General features: G+C 50.7%; 1 protein-coding gene across 7 annotated transcripts in view; it reads right to left on the minus strand.

Moving 5' to 3' along the window:
- The window catches only part of CHFR (checkpoint with forkhead and ring finger domains), a 22,913-nt gene extending 9,446 nt beyond the window's left edge, over nt 1-13,467 (minus strand). For 4 of the 7 annotated variants that reach the window (XR_003677242.2, XR_008615987.1, XM_028480389.2 and 1 more), the window contains exons 1-8: nt 13,256-13,467; nt 12,938-13,081; nt 6,856-6,965; nt 5,677-5,736; nt 5,331-5,549; nt 4,770-4,937; nt 2,256-2,412; nt 1,158-1,475 (exon numbers count right to left, since the gene is read on the minus strand). Coding sequence is in view for 5 of the 7 variants with exons in the window: in XM_028480389.2 (XP_028336190.1) it covers nt 1,158-1,475; nt 2,256-2,412; nt 4,770-4,937; nt 5,331-5,549; nt 5,677-5,736; nt 6,856-6,965; nt 12,938-13,081; nt 13,256-13,452 (1,373 nt within the window). In the remaining 2 variants the exon portion in view is untranslated. Of the gene's footprint in view, nt 1-1,157; nt 1,476-2,255; nt 2,413-4,769; nt 4,938-5,330; nt 5,550-5,676; nt 5,737-6,855; nt 6,966-9,297; nt 9,398-12,937; nt 13,082-13,236 lie in introns of all 7 variants that reach the window. The other 3 variants (XM_028480390.2, XM_024120775.3, XM_028480388.2) reach the window with 3 other exon arrangements.
- Nucleotides 13,468-14,897: the final 1,430 nt, after the last annotated feature.

Raw genomic sequence — 14,897 nt, forward strand, 5'->3', positions numbered from 1 at the left:
TGAGCCTGCGCTCTAGAGCCCGCAAGCCACAACTACTGAGCCTGTGTGCCACAACTACTGAAGCCTGTGCTCTAGAGCCCGCGAGCCACAACTACTGAGGTCATGCGCCACAACTACTGAGCCTGCGCTCTAGAGCCCGCAAGCCACAACTACTGAGCCTGTGTGCCACAACTACTGAAGCCTGTGCTCTAGAGCCCGCGAGCCACAACTACTGAGGTCATGCGCCACAACTACTGAGCCTGCGCTCTAGAGCCCGCAAGCCACAACTACTGAGCCTGTGTGCCACAACTACTGAAGCCTGTGCTCTAGAGCCCGCGAGCCACAACTACTGAGGTCATGCGCCACAACTACTGAGCCTGCGCTCTAGAGCCCGCAAGCCATAACTACTGAGCCTGTGCGCCACAAATACTGAGCCTGCACTCTAGAGCCTGCAAGCCACAACTGCTGAGCCCGTGGGCCTAGAGCTTGTGCTCTGCAACAAGAGAAGCCACTGCAATGAGATGCCCACACACCGCAACGAAGAGTAGCCCCAGCTCGCCACAACTAGAGAATGCCTGCGTGCAGCAACGAAGACCCAACGCAGCCAAAAAATAAACAAGTAAAATAAATAAATTTATGAAAAAAACCCCAACATTCTACAGCAGATAAAATAAGGTCTCCTAGGATTGCACCCTCTGCCAGGTGACTGTGGCTTTTCTACAATAACATCCTAACAGATGATAAATACTGCAACTTACGGTGCAGGACGTACGGTCACTAGACAAGCTACGGAGAGTGAGTGTGCTTCTGCGGAGTTTGTCTCAGCCTGTGAATCAAGGCACTTGATGATGACTCAGCAAACAAAAGGGTGTCACTTACTGTGGCGATCCTCTCACAATAATTAAGCCAAAGCATTATGCTGTCCACCCTGAACTTACATAGTGCGGTATGTCAGTTATATCGTAATAAACTACAAAAAATATACAGATAAGCAACAAGATAATAGAATAAATATTCCACGTATACAAAAAAACAAGAGGCTGTCATAGGAGGCAGGGCAGTGAGCAAACCTCATCAGTCACCTGGGCCACAGGGTCGCACCTCAGCAGAAGCCCAGACCAGCAGGTCCTGGGGGGCGGTCAGACCCGCCCCGCCTGCCCTGCGCCCACGAGGCTCACCTAACGTCCGAGGACTCGCTGTCCACGTCCGACAGCTCCAGCAGGTCCTCGGAGCTCCCCTCCTCGTCGGAGAAGGCCCTCCTGACCTTGGGCTGCAGCATGTCCTGCGTGATCCTGTTCCTGGCGGCCATGCTGCGCACGTCCTCCTCGCTGCGCCTCTTGTCCGGGTGCTGCAGCAGATACGCCTCCACCAGGTTGTTGAGAATGTGGTTTTTACAGATCCGCTCCACTGGACAGCGGCAGGTGGGGCACAGGGCGGAGCGCTCCATCCAGCCTGAGTAGCAGGCGGCACAGAAGGTGTGCATACAGGGCTGCAGGCTGAGGGCACAGGACGGGCACTGGGTGTGAGAAGCAGGGACCCAGGGTCATGCTGCCTCTTTCCCCGAAGGAGGACGTGCCCTGCTCAGACTGAGGTTCGGGTACAAAACAGAAGAATGGGCCAACTGCCCCCCGCCCCCCGCTCTTTCAACTCTGCAGGGCCTCAGGCCTGTGCTCTGGGCCGCTCCACCCACGCCGTGGTGGGGCCCGCGGCTGGCGGGGCTGCACCTCGGCTCACGCAGGGGCACGCCGCCTGCCTTCCACGGCCCGCCTGAGAAGCAGTCCCCGCGCAAAAACACGGCGTTCGAGTGCGACTGCTTCAGCTGTGCGCTTGTCAGCTACAAGAGACCGGGGCCACGCGGCAATCTGTGCTCCTGGAGGGCCAGGGACCACTGGTGGCCAGGGCCACCAGGAACGGGAAGAGCGGAGACACTCGGTGTGGGTGGCAAAGACCCACATTGAAGCCGAACTGCGGACAGACTAATTCTTAAGTTCCCACAGAGAAACAAGGAGAGATCTTCGTTCTGGCACCGTCGCTCTACGTTAACTACCGTGCTTCCTTAACCACGAGATGCTGGCCACTCGGTAGAGCTCCCCGGCTCTAGCTGAGGTGGACCTGGCCACAGAGGTCAGAGCCGCTGCACGCGTCTCGCGGGCTCCTGTGCAGCGTCAGTCACCGGGCCTGGCTTTCAGCTCGTCAGCCACACGAGGACAATGGCTATGGTAACCTCAGCGGGCCTGATGCAGAGGCCAGCCTCGTCTGTGGCCCTGCAGGCATACCTCACGCAGTCGTGCAGCAGGTCCTGGCAGATGATGCACGTGAGCGTCTCCTCCATCTTGTCTGGCTTCACGGTCGCAGCTCTGACGTCGAGGGCACTGTGGGGGTCTCCGCCCGGGTCTGTGACCAGCACGGGCACGTTCAGGGCGGGCTCCGCGTCTGCAAGGGAAAGGGACATGTTCTCAACGTCATGACCACGGAGGAAGTGCACTCCACCTCTTGGTTTTACAGACGTCTTAACCCGTGGACAGGAGACCCAGTCCTCCCTGTATCTTTTTTTTAATTTTTAAATTTTACTTATTTATTTACTGGCCACCCTGCAGGGCGCATGCAAGATCTTAGTTCCCCGACCAGGGATCGAACCCACGCCCCCTGCAATGGAAGCTCGGGGTTGTAACCACTGGACCACCAGGGAAGTCCCCTCACTGTATTTTTTTTTTTAACATCTTTATTGGAGTATAATTGCTTTACAGTGGTGTGTTAGTTTCTGTTGTATAACAAAATGAATCAGTAATACATATACATATGTTCCCATATCCCCTCCCTCTTGCGTCTCTCCCTATCCCACCCCTCTAGGTGGTCACAAAGCACCGAGCTGATCTCCCTGTGCTATGCAGCTGCTTCCCACTAGCTATCTATTTTACATTTGGTAGTGTATATATGTCCATGCCATCTCTCACTTCGTCCCAGCTCACCCTTCCCCCTCCCCATGTCCTCAAGTCCATTCTCTACGTCTGCATCTTTATTCCTGTCCTGCCCCTAGGTTCTTCATGACCTTTTTTTTTTCTTAGATTCCCTATATATGTGTCAGCACAGGGTATTCGTTTTTCCCTTTCTGACTTACTTCACTCTGTATGACAGACTCTAGGTCCATCCCCCTCACTACAAATAACTCAATTTTGTTTCTTTTTATGGCGGAGTAATATTCCATTGTATATATGTGCCACATCTTCTTTATCCATTCATCCAATGATGGACACTTAGGTTGCGTCCATCTCCTGGCTATTGTAAATATAGCCGCAGTGAACGCTGTGGTACATGGCTCTCTTTGAATTTGGTTTTCTCAGGATATATGCCCAGGAGTGGGATTGCTGGGTCGTATGGTAGTTCTATTTTTAGTTTTTTAAGGAACCTGCATACTGTTCTCCATAGTGGTTGTATCAATTTACATTCCCACCAACAGTGCAAGAGGGCTCCCTCTTCTCCACACCCTCTCCAGCATTTATTGTTTGTAGATTTTTTAATGATGGCCATTCCCTCATTGTATTTTAAAGTGCATTTTTACAAAGGTTCAAAGTAAGTCTCATAATCCAGGATGTTTAAGTTTTGTTTTATAATAGTTAACAGCATAAAAAAGACACTCAGAATACACGGGTGAGAGATAAAGGCCAGGTGTCAAATAGCATTTGTGTGTAAAGTCATTTTTGTTAAAACAAACAAAAAACCCACATGCACACAGGAAAGTGCTGGAAAATACAGACCCTCAAACGTTACCAGGAGCTTAAATTTTTTTTTTCTGCCACTGTGTTTTACTTTTTTTATAATCAGAGATTAAATGTATTTTTAATTAAAAAAATACTTACAATTTAAAAGTCAAATATTTAAAAGAAAACCAAAGCAGCAGCCCTCTGCCCCAGCCTGTCCTCAGCTTCACCCTCCCTCCTCTGGGGAAACAACTTCCGTGTCTTCTGTTTCTTCTGGTCCGGACCTCTGTGTTTCTGAATTGTCATGCTACGTTTAGGCTGATGGATTTGAGACATCATCTCCTGACATCCATTAAAGCAGAGAAGGACTCTGCCCCTCTGGGTCTCCTTCCCAGTATTATTCTAACGCAATTATTGGTTCTGTATATTGTATTTATATTATTATGCTTAAATATTCACTGTTCACACAGCATAATTTTCTTCCTTATACAACCTTTCATTTCTGATAGAGTTAAAAGTGGCTCCATTTTCATACTTATATTTATGTGCCTGTTGCTGACTCATCCCACACCTCCCCAGGCCAATCAACTCAATTTTCCACTCAGTACATCAGACAATGCGGCTTCTTTCCGAGGCCCTCCCTCCTGTCACACTGCCCCAGTCCAGGGGCAGCTCTCAGGCCTGCCTCACAGCTACTGTCCTCCCAACAACATTCCCCAAAATTTTTTACAATCTTTTTAACTTCGACTTTTAAAGTATAGATTTTTCTCAAAATTATCTTTAATGTGAAGGTTCAAACTATCACTTAAAGATAATATACTCTTAAAAACTGGCTGTTGTATCAGGACAGAGCTGCAACTCCAGAATGTGGTTGCCAGACCAACAGCATATCCTGACAGTAAACACAGTTCAATCCCGATGGTACAAACAGGAAAGAAAAGGCCCAGATTGCCATCTGGAAGATGCTGAGGTACCACAGGTGTCAGCTGAAGACAGGGTCCTCCGGCTTCTGCAGATGGTGGGGCCCCAACAGGCTCAGATGGGATGGTGCTGCCGGGGCCCCAAGGCTACACGCAACCACCAGACTCTGACCTGCTTTTACTCTCTTCTTAACGGGCTCCAAATCCTCCAGATCCTTGGGTTCTGATAGAGAAAAGGATGCCCCCTCTCTTTCTGGGAGAGCCAAAGGGAAGATGGCGATTTCATCACTTGCCACAGATGGACCACACCCTTTTGGGGAGACGTCTGCACCTCTCGAGCCTGTGAGAGGGACAGACAACAGACATTCTGATTCACCTGCCTCAGAAGAGACAGCAGTTCAAAGCATCACTGATTCAAACCAGGCGCAGGTAATCCAAGATGTCGTTAAAAAAAAAAAAACCAAACAAATGGAAGAGTTCACTTTGTGTGATTTTTACAGTATATGAATTATAACCTGCAAAGAATATCACAGTATTGTAGTCCCTGGCCTTCAGCCTGTCTCTTGGGGATGGAACATGATAACATTTACTACTACAGAAATCTTACTACTGACAGCCTGATGCCTGACACCACCCCTGAACTCCTCAGTGGCTTGTCTGTCTCCCTAACAATGCAGGGCAGGCTTAGTGAACAAAGAGCAGTGCAGCTACCACCCTGAGATCCCCATCTCACCAGAGCTGGAGGGAGGCCCTCGCCCTGCAGAGGTGGGCTCCATGGAAGAGGTAGAGGCCGTGGGGAAGAGGTCCGATGTGGACGTTGATGGCTGTGGTTCCTCAAAGCACACCTGAGTGGCGGGTGGCGACGGCAGGACCTGGGGATCCGGGGGTTCGTCGCCTCGCCCTGCACCTGAGGTATCTTTGGTCACGTGGAACACATTTTCTTTATTAGCTTCTGTAAGCACAAAGAAGCAGGAGCATAACACAGTCGGGGTGCAGGGGGAGCACCCTGCGTCAGGAAGACATTCCAGCAGAAGAAGAGTCAACACACGCACCCGCTCCCTTGCGAAAATCTCACTTACCGAAGGAGTCTTGTGTTACGCCTTGCTTTTCATGTAAAGATTCGTAGAGGTATGCCACGTCTGAAGGAAATTAACCACATCAGAGTGGCGTTCGCCACATGTCACGAGAGAGCTCATCTTTCTCTTCTGCGCCTTCCTGTCACTTCACGGTCACTTTGCCCTTGTCGACTAGTTCGACTTACCAGCTAGTAACCACATCTGCCGGTTTAAGGGATTTTAAAGCAAGTGATCCAAAACATCTGAACCAAACTTAAAATAAATAAGCCTCGGGCTTCCCTGGTGGCGCAGTGGTGGAGAGTCCGCCTGCCGATGCAGGGGACACGGGTTCGTGCCCCGGTCCGGGAGGATCCCACGTGCTGCGGAGCGGCCGGGCCCGTGAGCCATGGCTGCTGAGCCTGCGCGTCCAGAGCCTGTGCTCCGCAACGGGAGAGGCCACAGCAGTGAGAGGCCCGCGTACCGCAAAAAAAAAAATAAATAAATAAATAAATAAATAAGCCTCAGACAACCATCTGCGTCAGGAGGCAGACTAAGGCAAGCAAAGCAATGACGAGGGGTGAGCCTGTGTCTTGTTATTTCAAACCACCAGGACTGGACACAAGATCCTTCCCTGTGGCCAGGGGCTGGCTTTGACTGCTGAGGACAGTCTAGGGGATACCTGCCCTCTTCTTCCTATTTCTGGGGTAACCTTCGAAGGACTCCCCTAACGCTCCCTGTCCTGCATCATTCTTCTCCCACCAACACAGGCGCAGATGCTCACAACTGGAAAAGCCCTCACGGAATCCCGTCTAACCTTTGCTGTCTCCCATAAAGTCTCCCAAAGCAGAGCTGTCCGTGGTCTCCAGCCCCCATTCTAGGCCTTATTCTCCTCACTCAGGTGCCCTCCTCACCGACCCCCGCACCCCGTCTCCCTGGCTACCATACTGAGACCGTGGCTCATGGCCACAGTGGAATTGCTGAAGAATGGCTGGGGTTCAGCACACGAGGTCAACACTCCCATTCTTCAACAGACACTACCCACACCAAGAATGTACATGAACGAAAAAGGGGATGCAGCTAGCACTAACATTCCTTCAGGAAATACCTGCTTCAACAGCCTCTTCCCACAATGCTTCCCAGCTGTGGCAGGGTCCCCTGCTGCACCACCCATGAGTCCAGCCCAGGAAACCCCCCCTCCCTTACTGTGTTCTGGCTCATTCTTCCTGTACACCAAGTAGATGATGTCCCCAGTCTGTAAAGGGCAAGTCTGCTTCTTAACAACCTTCAGCTTGTTAATTACTGTTCCGTTGGTGCTGTAGGGACAACAAAAATGCAATTTATCCTACTTAAAACAACTTGGAGTTAAAATTTTCCTTTTCTACAGCCCGTAGGAAAGCAGTTCAATACTACCACCTTGCAAATGATAAAACACTCACAGGAATGATGTAAATACTCGTGCCACCTTACAATTCTCTTGAGAAGAACCTTGCCTGTTGCCCCCTCACTCACAGCCCAATGGTGTGTCAAGTGTTTTAACGCCTCCGCTGTGCCAGCCCCACGTTCTCCTCCTGGTGGAGCCCTGGACTCCCACCAGCAGCACGTGCTCTGATTCCCAGCTTCCCTCTTGCTTCTGCACCGTGCTCTGTCGACAGGCCTAACCCTGCTCCGGCAGCCGCGGCCCAGCTCAGTTCACTCCTCACATGAGCACTGACCCTCCTACGAGATGGGCTCTGGGCAAAAGCAAATCGACGCAGGGCTACCAACCGGAAGATGGCGCGGTCCCTGCTGCTGGGAAGTCACTCCAGTTAATCAGGGACCACAGTGCTGGATGGGAAGGCACGGCCAGGAGACACCGGGGCCTCGGTCAGGCGGGACAGGAGGCACTTCCCTGAGGAGTGGCTCCCGAGTGGACAAAGACAACCCCGCAGGCAAGGGGAAGAGCGCACTGGACAATAGCCAAACTCGGCAACTGAGCAACCCCTCCCCGCCCCTTGCCAATTTCAGGCACTCAGTCCACACGGGCCCCAACTCCAGGGCCGCACTCCTAAGGCCCCCAGTGCTGAAGAGGCGTCACCTTTCCCTCTGAGCAGACTGCCACCACTTTAGATTTCTGTAAAGGGCCGGGCAGGAAATAGTTCAGGCTGCACGGTCACGCTGTCTCCGTCCCAACTCCTCAGCAACAGATGGCAGGTCCCTGGAGGGCTGGGCTGCCTTCCCAGTAAAGCCCCATTTAGAGACCAGCAGAGCTGCTGCAGCACTGCCACGGCCTCTGCTGCCAGGCTCTCCCCACGACCTATCCTCAAGCTCTTTCTAACCCAGAAGTCTGATTTCACTTTTCCGCTTAAACCCCTCGGTGACTCCTCACTGCTTTCAGGCTAACGTCCAGTCTCTCCAGCGTGGACGTCGGGGTCTTCCTGATTGCACCTTGGGGCCTCTGCACCTGCAGCTCCTCCCACCTGGAACACCCCTGCCCCTCCAGCCACCTTGGCCAAGGAAGGCAGCAGCCTCTAGAAGCAGGAAAAGACAGAGGACGGCTTCTCCCCTAGAGCCTCCAGAAGGAGCCGACACCAATGAGACCTGAGATGGACTTTGAGCCCCCAGGCCTATAAGATCACAGATTTGTGTTGTTTTAAGCCACTTAGCCTGTGGTAATCGTTACAGCAGCCTTGGGAAGCACATACTATCCTGTAGCCAGTGTGGGAGAACCAGGGCCTGAGGCAGAAAGAAGACTCTGGAACCAGCACTGTTACTGTACATGGTGTTGAGAAATAAAGGACTTGACCTGCTACCTATCAGAGGAGGAAAAGGAGCATCCGTTCTTCCTAATAAAACCAAATTCCTGGTCTTCTATCCCTCCAACTGCTACTTAGCAAAGAATCTCATAGCACTTGACCTTCACAACAATAAAAAAAAATCACCTTGTGGGAAAGGCATGCTCTCAACACACTGCTGGATGGCCGTCCGCCACTCACACCTTCCACACAGCATTCCTTCCCATAAACTTACCCCAGGAAAATCATCAGACATGAATGGAAAGAGTTTTGGAGGAGAGTCACTGCAGTGTCATTTATAATAAGAAAAAGTCAAAATAATAACTTTCCATCAGTAAGGGAGCTGACAACAAGTTATTATATAATAATGAAAAAGACGAGATGGACCTAGACATACGGACGTGATGAGCACTCTGCAAACATTACAAGTAAAATAGATACACAGTATAACAGTATAATCTCATTAATACAAAATAAATACGTATGTATTTTGTGGGTGAGTGGAATTTTGGAAAGCTTTTCACTTTCATGTACTACTTATGTGGTATAATAATAAAAGAAAAAAAGAAAGACTTCTTGATTTGGGGAAGCCTAACTTGAATAGGTTTGCAAGAACCCAAAATGTATCACCGCCTTTTAAGTCTTATTTCTGAGCTATTTTTGCTTTAACCCGAATACATTTAAGAACGGTCACAGACACTAAACTGTCACTAAGTAGCCCATCCTGGAAACCAGAAAATACATCTCCCAATACCCGGAGACACTATCGGACTACTGAGCTATAGAAAGCAGGCCCTTGTCTCTTCTCTGCACTCACTGGCTTCAAGTCGGCTTCCTGAAGCTACAAGAGGAAAGAAGTTCAGAAAGAGCTTACCTGGTATCTTCCAGCGACACCTGACCAGATTTTTCATCCACTATAATTTTACAGTGATCTCCAGAGACCAGTTTATTGCCGGGGAATGAAAGGTCACAACCTAAAACAGCGAGGGGGGCGTGCTGGATACGACCGTGGGTACCGGGCACAATACCGCCCTTTGCTTAACCAAAGCATGCGGCTGGAAGTCAAGACCCACGTTGTACCCACTTAAGGAGACAGCACTTAATCAAGTACAAAGAAACTTTTAAAAAAGCATTTAAGTGTTAATCCAAAGTAAGGGAACAGGGACTATGTCTTGAACCTTTCTGACTCCTCCTTACCTAGAGGATATGCGCCATCAACACCTCCAGCTACACATCAGCTTCTTCTTGGTGACATTTTTACAATATGCACACATATGCAGATAGCCTGATAAGTATTACAGAACTTTAAAAAAATTATGGGGCTTATTAAATATCTTTAGTATCATAGTCCTTAATTTCTTCTTTGTAACCTAAGGTTTCATAAATCATCACAAAATTAAAGCAATGACAAGAGTCACTGAAAATATGACTGAGTAAATTATCATAGGCGCATGTACGCGTTTAAGAAAATTTAAAACAGAGGGGGATGCGTCTATAGCTCAATACAATCGCTATACCCTATCAAATCCAAGAGGAAAACCCTCAAACGCTTTGTTCTCTCCTTAAATCAAAACAATAAAAGCTTTCAGAAGTGTTTTAATACTGAGTCACTAATCTGCTTATAACAGGTTTGCACCATAGCTACTAAGGTTTACAGTACCTTTATTTTATTTTATTCTGGGCCGCGCCCTGCGGCTTGCAGGATCTTAGTTACCTGACCAGGGATTGAACCCGCGCCCTCGGCAGTGAAAGCGCAAAGTTCTAACCACCGGACCGCTAGGTAATTCCTTACAGTATCTTTATTTTTTAATAACCAAACGTGGGAAGCAGTACTGGTACCCATCAACTGGTGGTGAATTAATAAACACACTGCAGAACATCACCCAGCAACAAAAAGGAACAAACTACTGATATACGTAACTGCCAAGAATGAACCTCAAAAGCACCAGCCAAGGAAAAGCAGCCAGACCCAAAGACTGTGCTGCAATACACTGTGATTCCCCTTAGACGGTGTTCTGGAAAAGGGAGAACTATAGGGAGAGAAATCAGATGGGTGGGTGCCAGGATTTGGGGTTGAAGGGCAGGGACAGGGTCCAAAAGGCCGCCAGGAACTTTCTGAGGTAATAGAAATGTTCTACATCTCGACTGCAGTGGTGCGTCCATTTCTCAAAACTCCCTGAACACCTAAAAGGGGTGAATTTTACCATGTGTGAGCTATGCCTCCGTAAACCTTAAATATTAGAAATCTTATTGGCACAAACATTCTACGTTATGGGGACTGTTTTGTTACATTTATCCGAGGCGAATTTCACCCGTGTTCAAGACTGTCCCGTTGCGCTGAGCAAAACCGCGAGGATGGTCTCCTTGCAGCCCCAGACCCAGGCCGGTCACCAGGCTTTGTCACCGGAGTGGGGTTTTACTAGGCTTCTCCACACCTGAACATCAGCATTCCAACTGAGAACTGAAATACCTGTGCTAAAGTTCTACTCTTGGTATTTGCCCTGCTTGTCGTTCAGTTGGTTACTCTCTCCGTGGTTGGTACACATCTCTGCCACTCCCCGAGAATGGGAAGCTCTTTGGGAAGGCGAGCCCCCCTGCATCCTTCCACACACGTCAACTCAGCTCTCCCTTTTCCTCGAAATAAGGTCTTGTATATAGCAGGCGTGCAATAGTTTTAAAATAAATCTAGTTCTACAACCTGAAACCCTATCCCCCAAAGTGACTGTATTTAGAAAGAAGGTCTGTAAATGATAAAAGTTAAATGACATCATTAGGGTGGGGCCTTAATCTGATAGGGCTGAGGCGTTTATAAGAGGGAGACGCCAAAGATCTCTTGGTCCAGCAGGCCAGGACACAGCGAGAAGGCAGCTGCCTGCAATCCAGGAAGAGGGTTCTCACCAGGAAACAAACTGACTGGCACCATGATCTTGGACTTCCTAGACTCCAGAACTGTGAGAAATAAACTTCTGCTGTTTAAGCTTCCTGATCTGTGGTATTTTGTTATGGCAGCCCGGGCAGACTAATACAGCAAACTCTACGTTTTGCTGGAAAGGTTAATATATTCAAGGAAAGGACTTCCATTAAGAATCAACTCAACAACACATTTTTGCTCCTTGTATTAGCATGTAAAATGATACTACAGTGTTATGTTATAATAACAATGGCTAACATTAAGTGCTAACTCTTAGCCAGGCTCCTTCTAAGCACTTCACTCACGATCTCCTTTAATCTTCACAGTGACCCCATGAAGTAGTTACAAAGGCACCGGAAGGTAAATTAGCCCAAAGCAGGTTATGCGGTGGTGGTGGTGGTACTGGTGGCCTAGGGGGCTTGAGGGTGGCGGTCTCCAGGCTTCTGCTCTTCACCAAACTTCCATTCACACCAACTAAAGACAATGCATCTTGAAAAGTTTCTAATGATATGTAAATATTTTTAAAGTTGTAGAAAAAAAAAAAAGAACTTGATATTGGGATTTAAGACTGCCTCCCCAAAAAACCCCAACAAAAAACAGGTACAGGTGCATCATGATGGGTAAAATGAAACCAAAGAACATTTGCTTTTAAACACTAATCTTTCTCATTATCTCTTGCTTAAAGTATAAAGTCAGTGTGACAATTTATTAACTTGCAGAAAAACGAAATATTTTTGTTGGCCTGATCAGTGCACTTCACTCCCAGTAGGAAAGCTACAAGGGAGGTTAAATCACCAGATGGCCGCTAGGAGTTTTAGAGGCAGGAAGCGCGTGGGGGTGTGGGGGTGTGAGGGCTCCTCCTCTCACTAGTTACGGGACTTTCTTCAAGGCCGTAGCTTCCCACGTTCATCACATCAACAAATATTTGAGCAGCTCTATTCTAGGAGCTGGGACTTGCGATTTTTTTTTTTTAATGTAGCTGCCTACGGCTATAAATTTCCCTCTGAGCACTGCTTACCTGCATCCTCTAAGTTTTGGTACATTAAATTTTTATTTATCTCAAGGTATTTTCTAATTTCCCTTTTGATTTCCTCTTAGACCCACTGGTGGCTTAAGAGTGTTATTTAATTTCCACATATCTGTGGATTTTCCGGTGTTCCTTCTGCTACTATTTCTAATTACACTCCTTTAAGGTCAGAGAAGATACTTCGGGTAGTAATTCCCTTGAGAAAACTGCATTCCAGGGGATAAATTATTGCACCTACTTCACAACGTTGCAGTGAAAATTAAATAACCTGCATGAAACACGCAGAAGTAACTGGGCCGACCAATACGTGAATAAAGGGCAGCTGTTACACGACGGCCCATTCCACCGGAAAAACTGGGCAGCAGAACTCGCCGCGCCCAGGGGCCTCCCACAGCCCAGTGGGCCCGGTCTCGCCCAGCCCCCGCCCTCAGGACCCGGCTCCAGTCCCTCAGCACTCGGACCCCCCCGTCGCCCGCCCCCATCCCGGGTCCCCGGTCCCCGCCCCCGTGCCCGGACCAGTCCCCGGCTCGCCCCCAGTCCGCCCCACGTCCCCCATGCCCGCTCCCCACCCCGCACCTCTTCTCCGCCCGATGGTCCACTCCCGTTTCCTCAGGAGGACGTGCGGCTCGCCCTCCTCGGCGCCCAGGCGGAGAAGCCTCCCCCACGGTTGCTGCTGCGGCGGCTGCTCGCCCTCCCCCGGCCGCTCCATCGGCTTCACATCTGACGAGACCCGGAAACGTCGGGTAAGACCCAGCCCGCGAAGGCAGAGGCTGCGGCCCGCCGCTCCTCCTCGGCGCCCGCGCCACGCCGCCGCGGCCCGCGCCGCCAGCCCCCACCCGGATCCCGACGGCCGCCCGCGCCCGCCGCCGTCTTACCCCCCGCCCCGCGCCGAACCCGGAACCGGCCGCGCGGCCGCCGCCGCCGCTGTCAACGGACATCTCGGATCCCTCAGCTGATCCGTGAGGTGGGGCCAGCGGCATCCGGGCCCTGCGATTGGCGGGCGGTGGCAACCACCGAGCGCGGCGGCTAGAGCGGAACCTGGCGGACTGCCTTCGAGCGTGGACGCGTGGAGGCGAGCAGAGCGTGCGCATACTGGAGGCTGCGGGCGTGGACGCCCTTTTTGATGCTGGCCGGGACGATTTGGTGTTCCAGGATCTCGGAAGTAGCTGCGGTCAGCGCCATGTTAAGTCGGGGCAAAAGGGACGGAGTGATTTGGGCGTTGGGCCCCGAAGCAAATTCCCAAAGCGGCGTTGGAAGTGCAGCGGGCGTTTAGATATGCAAAGGGACGGTCGGCCTTACAGATGACAAGGTAAACGCAAGTCGAAACTTTCGGGTGCCAATTTCCCCGCGATCGGAAAGTTGGTAGTGTCCTGGGAGAGCTCTCTAGAGCGCGAGCGTCTCGGTTGCTGGTCGGCACCTCTTGGAGGGGTGGTGCTGTCTTTCGGTTTTAAATGCGCGTTTCCGTGGCTCAACGATTGCGCCTCCTGGGGTCTAGCGGCGTTGCGGTGTGTGTTCCCGGTGAGGATGCCCTGGGGTCGTCCGTGCCGGGCGCGTGGGAGTGGAGGTGCGGGTCGGCAAGATGCCGAGTCGCTGAGGGGCGCCGTGCGGCCCCGGGCTCCGCGGTTCAGAGCAACGAGGCCATCCATGCCTGACCGACGGGGACCTCGAGATGGAAGTAGAAAGGACAGATGTGTTCGTGCGCTCATAAAAATAATGTGAAAGGACAGAAAATAGCAGTGGCTGCCTCGCGCGAGAGAGAAGTCACGGGAGTGAGGGAGACGTCTTTCGCTCAGCCCTCTTTCGTGTAACTTAAACGACATCATTTGTAATTTTTACCTTTTTTTTTTTTTTTTTTTTTTTTTTTTTTTTTTTTTGCGGTACGCGGGCCTCTCACCGTTGCGGCCTCTCCCGTTGCGGAGCACAGGCTCCGGACGCGCAGGCTCAGCGGCCACGGCTCACGGGCCCAGCCGCTCCGCGGCATGCACGATCCTCCCGGACCGGGGCACGAACCCGTGTCCCCTGCATCGGCAGGCGGACTCTCAACCACTGCGCCACCAGGGAAGCCCTACCTTTTTTTCTTCAGATAAAAAAATGTTGCCATTCTTTCTCTGAGACTGTTTTTCAGTATTGTTTCGTGGGGGACTGAGATTACTGCACTTGCTCTCTGAACCAGGGCCTAGCCTGGCATCAGGAGTTTCTGGAGGGCCTGGGTTAGTCCACACAAGGCCGACCTGCCGCAGAACCAGGATAACGTTGAGCCGAAGAAACAGCCCAGACTTCTTGGGTGACGGGCTTCCAGACCTCGGGGACAGTGAGCCAACTCAGGCCAAAGGCCCATGTCAACTTAGTCTTAAAAAAGCGCATCTCTCCTGTCCGTCTCAGATTCAGGACACAGGAAAGGCCAGAATTTAAAATTCCTCTGAAGAAATTTGGTTTAGGGAGAAAAGAAGCGAATCACAGCACCCTAGCAGACTCTTTGGGGGTTGGGGACAGTAGGTGCCTGGCTAATCAGGCCTTTCTCTTCAAATGGAAGCCC

The sequence above is a fragment of the Physeter macrocephalus genome, chromosome 19 (genome assembly GCF_002837175.3).
Source record: "Physeter macrocephalus isolate SW-GA chromosome 19, ASM283717v5, whole genome shotgun sequence".
NCBI lineage: Eukaryota > Metazoa > Chordata > Mammalia > Artiodactyla > Physeteridae > Physeter > Physeter macrocephalus.